General features: G+C 41.8%; 1 protein-coding gene across 1 annotated transcript; it reads left to right on the forward strand.

Annotated features, from left to right (window-relative positions):
• Positions 1 to 129: 129 nt before the first annotated feature.
• Positions 130 to 9,226, forward strand: znf341 (zinc finger protein 341). Its single transcript, XM_084366469.1, has 16 exons — positions 130 to 177; positions 1,000 to 1,110; positions 2,099 to 2,289; positions 2,524 to 2,673; positions 2,768 to 3,103; positions 3,252 to 3,435; positions 3,544 to 3,637; positions 3,728 to 3,818; positions 4,428 to 4,611; positions 4,786 to 5,030; positions 5,422 to 5,630; positions 6,524 to 6,620; positions 6,846 to 6,978; positions 7,486 to 7,597; positions 7,818 to 7,888; positions 8,257 to 9,226. The coding sequence occupies exons 1-16, from the start codon at positions 147 to 149 to the stop codon at positions 8,844 to 8,846; spliced, it is 2,829 nt and encodes a 942-aa protein (XP_084222595.1). The 5' UTR covers positions 130 to 146; the 3' UTR covers positions 8,847 to 9,226.
• Positions 9,227 to 9,847: the final 621 nt, after the last annotated feature.

Genomic DNA, 9,847 nt, shown 5'->3' on the forward strand with positions numbered 1-9,847 from the left:
CTCATTCTGACCACTTATTAGACGAATAACCTACCACGATTTTTAGGTTTTATTTGTCTTTGTACTTTCAGTGAGTTGAAAGAGGCGCACCTCAACAGGCAGCCCTTGCTAATCGAGCGCCTATAGCGCAGCGGAAGAGCTACAAGATGGCGCAGGCAATATTTGAAGTGCTAGAAGGTAGGAATAATTTGTTAATAACCACGTAACTACAACTAGAATTAAACGTGAATGTGTGTTTTAAACAACGTCAATATAATGTAACTATTAATACGTGCGGAAAACTCATTTTGAAACGATGTAATGCGTCTATTGGTGTTATAACAATCAAAACATCCCATAGAGGGGATGGTGACTGTGACTGTAAACAGACAGATTATTTATTTTTCAAACCAAATGGACTGCTTTAGACTGTAGGCCATTCTCATATTACTGGAGGCAGGCAGTACAATGATGTGGGTCTCCTATTGCTACTGAGACTGCATGTTACAATTGTGCAGCAGGCCCTTGTCTTAAAAATTCACTGTATTTTTGCTACAGCACCAAAAAGACTAATGGTGTGTCTGTGTTAGTTAGCTAGCTTTGTGTATTTTGTTGTCCTGAGACTTTAATCATTACTTGTATCATATTTGTATACAATCTTGCAAAACGTTTTTATGAAATTAGTAAGTAGAGGTGAAGTGGCCTGGAAAAAAACTTTATATAAAGCTTCTAATCTTGATTTGAAGCCTGCATTTTTTGTCCATTTTGCGTCTGAATGTTTAGCAGATTGTTTTTCAACCCCCCTTTTAACCCCTGTTGAAATGTGTTTTAACAAGACACAGGTTCTCTCCCATCTCCAGGGCCAGAAAGTGTTGTTTCCTGTCAGCTTATTACCTAGAAAAGACTCAAAAACTAAATTTCAGTAAAACATACAGCTACGAGTGCCCAAAATGCAGTGGAGATTTGCAGCGTGTGACTTATTATGCGTTTCTTCACCCTCCTTTCATTCTTCCTCTTCAGGCATGGACAACCAGACAGTGTTGGCGGTCCAGTCTCTGCTGGATGGCCAAGGCGGAGTTCCTGACCCAAACAACCAGAACGTTTCTGGAACGTCCACCATCCAGTCAATGGGTATTTAATACAAACACAGCATGTAACAGCTGAGTGAGTTTGATACAAACTGAAGGATGACAAACACCTACATCTAGAAGAGTAGCCTTGCTGTATGTAGTCAAGTAGAATCATAAAATAGAAAACCAGCAGAGTGCCGTCTTCACCACAGTATCAATTTAATGCAAATGTGTTCAGAAGAAGGAGGAGTATTTTGATTCTTATCCGAATAACAATGTGATTACAGTAATGTTGTAGAGGATAACCATGATTTTGATATCGCACCATGTCTTCTAAGGAAATTGTTTATTGCACATGGTATGTCACTCAGATCCTGACAAATTTTGTCTCAAGATTAATTTAGTCGGTAAATGTCGACTTCAACAAATAACTCCACTTCTACAATATACAGCATTTTGTGTGTGAAATAGCATTTCTGCTCTTTTTTTCAAAAACGGTTAATGTTTTATTTACCTTTATTTGGATTTGTTTATTGTTTATTTATTCAGCTAGTCACAAGTCGGTAACAATTGTGCTTATTATTAGTTAGTGCTTGTTTACTAGCTGCATTTCATTTTAGCTCATCTCCCAGATGTTATGGCGGGGCAACTTTTGCATGTGTCACATATTAAAAAGTCATGCTTGTTATGCTACACAAGTTTAGGACAGTCCCTTCCCATTTGCCACCTTATATAGCAGTGGAAGGGTTTGTTTCTCCCTTTGACCCTTGGAGCTGTGTTGTCGGGGGTAACACGACCTGGTAGGGTCTCATAAGGCAAACTGGTCCCAGTTGAGTGTCAAGATTTCAGGATGATTCAGAGACCTCTATGGAGTTCAAAATTGAAATAATCTTAAAATATTCCCCCTTAACCATGGAAATCATATTTAAAATATTTTATTTACAGGGAAATTCTGGATGTTTGACTGCAGCATAAAGCACCGTAAGTCTGTTATTCTTTTATTCCATTGCTCCATGAGCCTTAAACCTCCATGTTTGTGCTCCTTACAGACGATGAGGATGTGTTCCTGTGTGGAAAGTGTAAGAAACAGTTCAACTCTCTGCCAGCCTTCATGACACACAAGAGGGAGCAGTGCCAGTCTAGTGCGCCCTCCCTATCCACAGTGTCATTGGCCTCAACCAACGCATACACACCCGTCCCATCAATCAGCTCAGGACCACAGACTCCTGCCAACAGACAGGTGATTGATGAATTGTTTTTAAGTAATATCAAGTTAATAGTGAATCAGTTGGTTGATTAATGTACCAGGAAGTGCATATGTCCATAATTGTGATGGTAGTATTCAGCATAGTTGATAAGAATTTTAGCTTCTATCAAATCATGTTTGCTTTTTCACTGGTTTTTGTTTTTTCTGAACCAAAACCACAAATTTAATTCATATGTTTGTGTGTATTACTCTCCACTTCTGCATCAGGTGTCCACCTACATCACAGTCCCTCCGTCCCCTCTCACACACACTCTGGTCCAAGGCAACGTGCTGGTCAGTGACGATGTTCTCATGTCGGCTATCTCAGCCTTTACCTCCATCGACCAGCCCATGGCTACCATGCAGGCGCCTATACAGGTAATACAGCACAGCACTACACAGTAGATGTTTTGGCATCAGTATACAATATACATAAATAATATCTTCAATAATGTCTTTTTTTCTATTGCAGAGTAACTTGAGCATGCACACAGCTGGTGTATCCTATCTGCAGCACCATCACCACCACCATCATCATCATCATCATCACCAGCAGCAGCAGCAGCAGCAGCAGCAACAGCAGCAGCAGCAGCAGCAGCAACAACAGTCCTCCCACCCCCTGCCCTCCAGCCAGACTCCAGCCCACCCCCTGCCAGCTGGACAGCCCTCGCAGCAGTCGCTCTCTTCACAAGTTCCAGTGAGCCACAGCAACTCAGTAGTCCAGGTGTACAGCACGCTGCCCCATATGGCTGGGGGTGGTGGTGCAGAGATCCACACGCTGGGTCTGCAGCCTTTCCATCCTGTACAAGTGAGTAAAGCTTGCTGTTTGGCCACCATCACTGTATTAAATATGTTATTCACGATTTAATTCCAGGCCTTCTGGTGCTGCGCGAGTCCCAAGACTGAAAGTAAAAAGCAGCTGAAGACAAAGCACTGAGACTGTGTGTCTCCCTCAGGTGCCCAGTCAGTGTGTGGAGAGCCAGTCATTCACCACGCCTCCTGTCTACAGCCCTGGGAAGCAGTGCACCAAAACAAAGATCTGCAGCATCACCACAAACCTGACAGAGCTGGGCGACTTTGAAAAGGTCATCATCCCCAAACGACCAAGGAGCAGCAAAAAAAGCCCAGATGGAGCGACAGGTATGTGACGGAAAAGATCAAATAACACCGATCAGTTAATGAAATTGCCATGGATTGGAACTTTCTGATGATTAGAAGATAAATGCTCATTCACTGAATTTCACTCAGCAGAGCAGCTGAAAGGAAAAGGTCCAAAGCTGAAGTGTAATTTCTGCGACAAGATCTTCTCCAAAAACTTTGATCTTCAGCAGCACATTAGAAGGTGAGTTACTGGCCAGCATGTCACTGTACCCATCTAAAAAACACAAAAAAGGGTGTCCAGTTCTGACTTCTCACTGTTTTCTTCCTACAGTCACACAGGAGAGAAACCGTTCCAGTGCATCGTCTGTGGACGAGCCTTTGCCCAAAAGTCCAACGTGAAGAAACACATGCAGACACACAAGGTTCTGAATAGTTCGTTGTTACACTTTCTGACATACATGTAATGTGTTTTTTAAAAGTCTGTACTGTCCACACAAATGTGCGTGTGCATGTAAAAGATTTTGAAAGTTAAAAAGGTAAAAAAAAAAAAAAAAGTCCAACAGAAGCTCCTCTCTCCCGCAGAAAACACTGAAACGCCTCGTCAGTAGGCTCTCCTTTTAAATCAGTGACTTTGTGACATCACACTACATCACCATGTCACACAGGCCTAATTTATGCCTAACAGCTATTTTGGCAGGTTAGAATTGATTTAGCACAGCTGCTCTGTTGTTGTTAGCGGTGCTGGCTCGGGTGTGTGTGAGCTGACCAATCAGAGGAGACTGAGTATTTGGGAGGTGGGGCCTTAAAGAGACAGGAGCTAAAACAGTTGGACAAAACTGATGTGTTATTCTAAGCTGTTATGCATGTAAACCTATTCTAGTAGTAAACCAAAACTAATTATGAACCTCAAAATGATCATAATATGTCTCCTTTAATCTTTTCCTAAGCCCTGCCCCCTTAGCTACTGTTGCTGTACCATCTTGCAGCATAGTGCCAACAACACAGTAATAACAAGTGTCTTTATGTTAAAGGTGTGGCCTATGGGAGTGGCCAGCACAGTTTCAAGATTACCAATCACAGTAAAGGTGGTACCAATGTCATCCAATGAAGAGGAGGGAGGCGGGGAGCAGCAGCAGCAAGGTGAAGTGGAGGAGGAGGGGTCACAGCAGCAGAACATTCAAACACAAGCAGAAGAGGAGGCAGCAGCTCAAACAGGTAATATTTGTTTAATACGCCATACATCCAGAAACACATCTGCTGAGTTGCCTGTTTATTAGATACTAGCTAAAACTGAAAATCAAATACACTAGGCTGCAATAAATCCTACTTTCACGTGCTACTCGCAGGACCAAGAAATGCTTTTTCAGTAAATCCAGTGCCTCATTACAGAAGCTCCAGGGGAGCTGGAGGAAAGTGTGACGGAGGCTCAGGCCGATCCAGAGGGCAGCCGAGGTGAAGCCATGCACAACGGGCATCCCCAGGTACAGATGCAGTCCAACCAGAACCAACGGTGCCAAGCTCAGACCAAGCAGATAGTCGTGATCGACAGCTCCTACCAGTGCCAGTTCTGCGCCAGCAAGTTCAAGACCTACTTCCAGCTCAAGTCCCACCTGACGCAGCACAAAGGGGAGCAGGTGAGCACAGAGGGCAGGCTATGGGTAAAGACAGAGATCAAGTGACCACAATCTTTGATTTGATTAGATTTTTTTTTATGTGTGGATCTGCAGTTGAAAGATTGGTTTGAAAAGTCTGCCTGTGCACTGTTTTTCAAGCTGCACAGTGATTAAGTGGTTTTGAAAGAAAATATCAAGTATGTTTTTCACTGTCATGCAAGTTTCCTATCTCAGTGTTTTTTTTATTCTTAATATAATATTTGTAATAGGAAGCGGTGGAACCATCCATGCAAAAATACAAAAAGGATATGCATTAGAAAATGGTGGGCAGTAATTGGGATAAAACATGTAAAAACACTACACTGTGTTATCTTACATGACGAGATGAGTAACCGCTCTCACTTCCCTGCAGGTTTATAAGTGCGTATTGAAGTCGTGCTCCCAGACCTTCCAGAAGTTGGATCAGTTCCTGGAGCATATCAGGACGCACCAGGAGCAGCTGACCTACCGCTGCCACCTCTGCAGCAAGGTGTTCCCTTCACTGTTTGAACTGGGAGTCCACCAGTACTCCCACTGCTTCTGCCCGCAACAGAACACGCGCAAGGAGACCACCGTCTACAGGTCAGCACAGCCACTCATCGTGGTCAACTGATTAATATTTATAGTTTAACAGAGGAGAGAACACAGGCGTGCTGAAGTCAGCTGAAATGGCCTCAGTGTTTTTGACCCAAGATAACAAGAAAGAAAACGTTTCTCTCCTCAAGAACAGATGTCGACCAATGAACAGGGGCATCGTGGTTTATATTATATTTTATTCAGTCCCACAGACACCATACTGCTGTTATAAATACTCACAAGTGCAGCAATTATGTATTAATCCGCACCTAAAACTAGTCCCCAAAAATGCAAATTATTTCTGTTTGAGCAACATTTGATAAAAACTACAGCCCATCCATTTTAGGAATCGATTTGCGAACTATATATTTATTAGCCATTTTTGAAGATTTCCATCTTCAGTAAGACTGAATGGGATTGGGGCTGAGTGCCACAGATAGGGTGGGGAAGGTGGGAATATGAGATACAGGGAGTCCTTTGTTTTTTAGGATTTGTTGGCAGTAAAAATAGATGAGCCAACCTTATCCTTGCAGATTTTGCAACAGAGACAGTTCAGTATCTTTTGCTTCTGTGAATTTTGCTGAGCGTGATGGACTTTTCTTCCTCTTCTTCTCTGCTGTTCATACTAATTATAGAAACAAATGTCAAAAATCTGACCCTCCTCCCTCACGGCTGCAGTTTGTCCTCAGCTCCTTTTACAACCTCGTTGGGACGCTGAGGTCCTGTATATTTATAAAAAACCAACAAAGTTTATCAGTTTGTACTGTATTCAGTTGAATATAGGTCAAAAAGGATTTACCGGTTGTGTCTGGAATGCCTAGTCAGCTGCTGTAGTTGGTTTGCACAGCAGTCACAGTTTTATTCCGAACAAAAACCTTCTTTCTTGTGTTTACTACAAGGTGTGTCAAGTGTCAGAGCAGATATTCTACCCAGGAGGCCCTGGAGCAACATCTGCTGACAGCCTCACACAGCTTCCCCTGCCCACACTGTCAGAAGGTACTATACACACTGATGTGAACACATGCAAACTATATTTGTTTGGAATCTGTAAAGTTGCTCTCTACAGTATGGTTAGCTGTTATTATATTGATGATGGGACTCTAGTTAAAGTAGTCTAAGTATTCCGTGCTTATGTGTACGGTAACCTTAGGGCTTTTGTTTTTCATGTGACATTTTAAGACCTCGGTGCAGCATTTGATCTGTTTTCCTTGTCCCCATCAGGTTTTCCCGTGTGAACGGTACTTCAGACGCCACCTCCCCACTCACGGCATTGGAGGAAGGTTCAAGTGTCAGATCTGCAAGAAGGCCTTTAAGACAGAGCACTACCTCAAGCTGCACACCCGTATCCACTCAGGTCTGAAAGACTTCTTGTCCTTCTGATATGCATGGAGACTTAAAGCCAAGCAACTAGACAATCGTGCGTTGTCGTAATCAGCGGCTGATGTGTTGCTATTTTCGTGTCTCATTGCTGGACATTCTCTGCTCATGATGTTGGAATTATTTCTGAAGGTGTCTGTTTAGCCATGGCGACTGTTGTTGAGACACGTTCTGCTCTTTATTCCTGTCAAACCAGACAATTTTGCCACATTAGACAGAAGAGTCTATTGCTAAAACAAGGAATGGCTTTATTGTGCCTTATTATATCTGAGTAAACTCCTCGGCTACTAGCTGATGTTGATGTTTCTCTGCATTAAAGTGTTAGCATTTGAACATCTCGCAAGGCTAAGCAGTTGCAGAGAATCTGAACACTTGAATTATGTTCCCCACCATTTTTTATATCATGTCATTAAAGTAATTATTGTACATTTAAATCATTAATCAAAGTAAAGGTGTGACTTTGATGCTGAATTCCGTTTTCTAGGTGAAAAGCCATACAAATGCTCCCTCTGTGAGGCGACGTTCAACAGGAAGGACAAAGTGAAGCGACACATGCTCATCCATGAACCCTTTAAGAAATACAAGTGTCCCTTTAGGTGAGGCTCTTCAGTGATTCATTCTGCCCTCCTTCCCTACTGGATTTTTTTTCAGTTTTTCTTATATCTAACTTTTTTTTCTTTTCCTCCTCTGTTTCACATTCCTGTCCCTTATTTTTATTCCTATTTTTCTTTCGATTCTTGCCTTTCAGACTGCCTCAGTTTTTCTTACAAGTTATTCAATTTAATATTATGCTAACTCTTCTGTTTTTTTTCCCAGGACACATGTAGGCTGCACCAAAGAATTCAACAGACCGGACAAACTCAAGGCCCACATTCTGTCACATTCTGGTGAGTGAACAATACCTGAGATTATTATGAAACAAAGATAATGTTCTCATAGTTATAATGAATCATCCATCCATTCCAATCAATCTTAAACATCCAGTCTGTGAGCAGTATTTATTTGACTGAACAGATTGACCAGTTTAAATATTGGTGGTTACCCAAATGTAGAAATATTGCTGTTGGATAAATGACTGGTTTTGGGCATACCTGAGACTTGACTGCAAATTAAGTTTAATTTGATTAAGTTATAGCAATAAGATCTCTGGGTGAAGTAGCTGCTTTCTACCCATAGATCCATTTAAAATCCAATAACTGTTTGTATCACTGAAGCTTCAACAACAACAAATTCTAATAAAGTCCTCTCTCCGCAGGTATCAAACCCTACAAGTGTCTATTCTGTCAGAAGGCGTTCAGCCGCAGAGCGCACATGCTCGAGCATCAGCAGTCCCACACAGATAACTACCGCTTCAGATGCTCCACCTGCAACAAGGGATTCACCAGACAAAGCTACTACAGAGATCACAAATGTCCCGCCGCTGGGAACGGGACAGGATCTGATGGAGGGACTGGAGAGGCGGAGGGCGATGAGGTCACAGGAGCAACGATGGCGGAGGAGAAGGACGGAGAGGATGACGGGAGAAGAAGCAGGTTCACGAGAAAAGCAAAAAGACCAGGGACTGGGGGAGATGATGGAGAGAAGGACGACAGCTCAAAGGACAGCCAGGAGCAGGAGGAAACACACGGGGAGGAAGAGGATGAGGAGGAGGAGGATGAGGAGGAGGAGGAGGAGGAGGGACAGGGGAGGAGGGCGGATGAGGGTTGTCAGGCTGCAATGTCTATAACCACCATTGAAGGACAGACGGAAAGAGACGAGGAGGATGACGGGATGGAACATGGTGGCGAGACTCTGGAGCAGATTCAGAGCAACGACCAAAACTGTTTGCAGCAGCCATGTTTGTAGTTTTAAACATCATCTTTATTGAAACAAGTCCAAACACTGGACACGGACCAAACACACTCCGTTCATTATTTAAAAAAAACAATGATCTCTGGGAAATTCTCTCATTATTTGTTTTAAATTAAAACGTTATTTATATTATACGCACTACTTTTACGTCCTTTACTGTAAATGATTTGTGGGATATAGTAACTATATTGCCATAATAACCAGTGCACCATTATTGTGTTCTTGTGTGCAACCTTTGTGCAGATTAATGCACAGTGGTTCATTTCAAATGTTACGATGTCAAAAGCAATGGCAACATTGTGTCACAAAAACTAATTTATTTAAAGTTTTAAAGTATATTTGTGCCCATATAAATGTCATTGCATACCCTTTTACTGTTATGTGTGATCAGTTTGATATTCAGTTTCTAACCCGGGCTGGATCCGGGCGCAGGCATTATCGGCACATCACGGCCACCAGGGGGCCCAGACTGAAGGGAGAAGAACATGAACTGCCTACATTACATCATATTTAACATATATTTTAAGATATTTTGAACATATAAAGATGTAAAAAAAAAAAAATCTCCAATCTGAAACTTTTTTCACTCTTTATATATTCATTTATTTATTTCTTTAAATGTACACATTTATCCCAATGGTTTCACCTCATGGAAAGTTGGGAGAAAGCATCTGTAAATAGAAATTTTCAGTTTTTTAATATCATAATCTGCATAATTACAGCAAAATGTAAATAGATAAGCTAATTTGTATATCTAACTAAATTTATAAGCATAATAATAATCATATGGGAGTTACTAATTGTCAGCATGTGACGGTAGGGAGCCCCGAAACAGTCTGCCCTGTGTAATCTGTTAATCTAATCCAGCCTTGGATTTTTCATTATTTGTTAACTTCTACTTCACTTGCTTACTTCTCTCCCTGGTTTGAGCTGGTTAAGACTACTGGAAATGCCACACATCATACTTATTAATCGATCAGATTCATTGATTTACA

Source organism: Pagrus pagrus (assembly GCF_965226575.1).
Source record: "Pagrus pagrus genome assembly, chromosome: 11".
NCBI classification, from domain to species: domain Eukaryota; kingdom Metazoa; phylum Chordata; class Actinopteri; order Spariformes; family Sparidae; genus Pagrus; species Pagrus pagrus.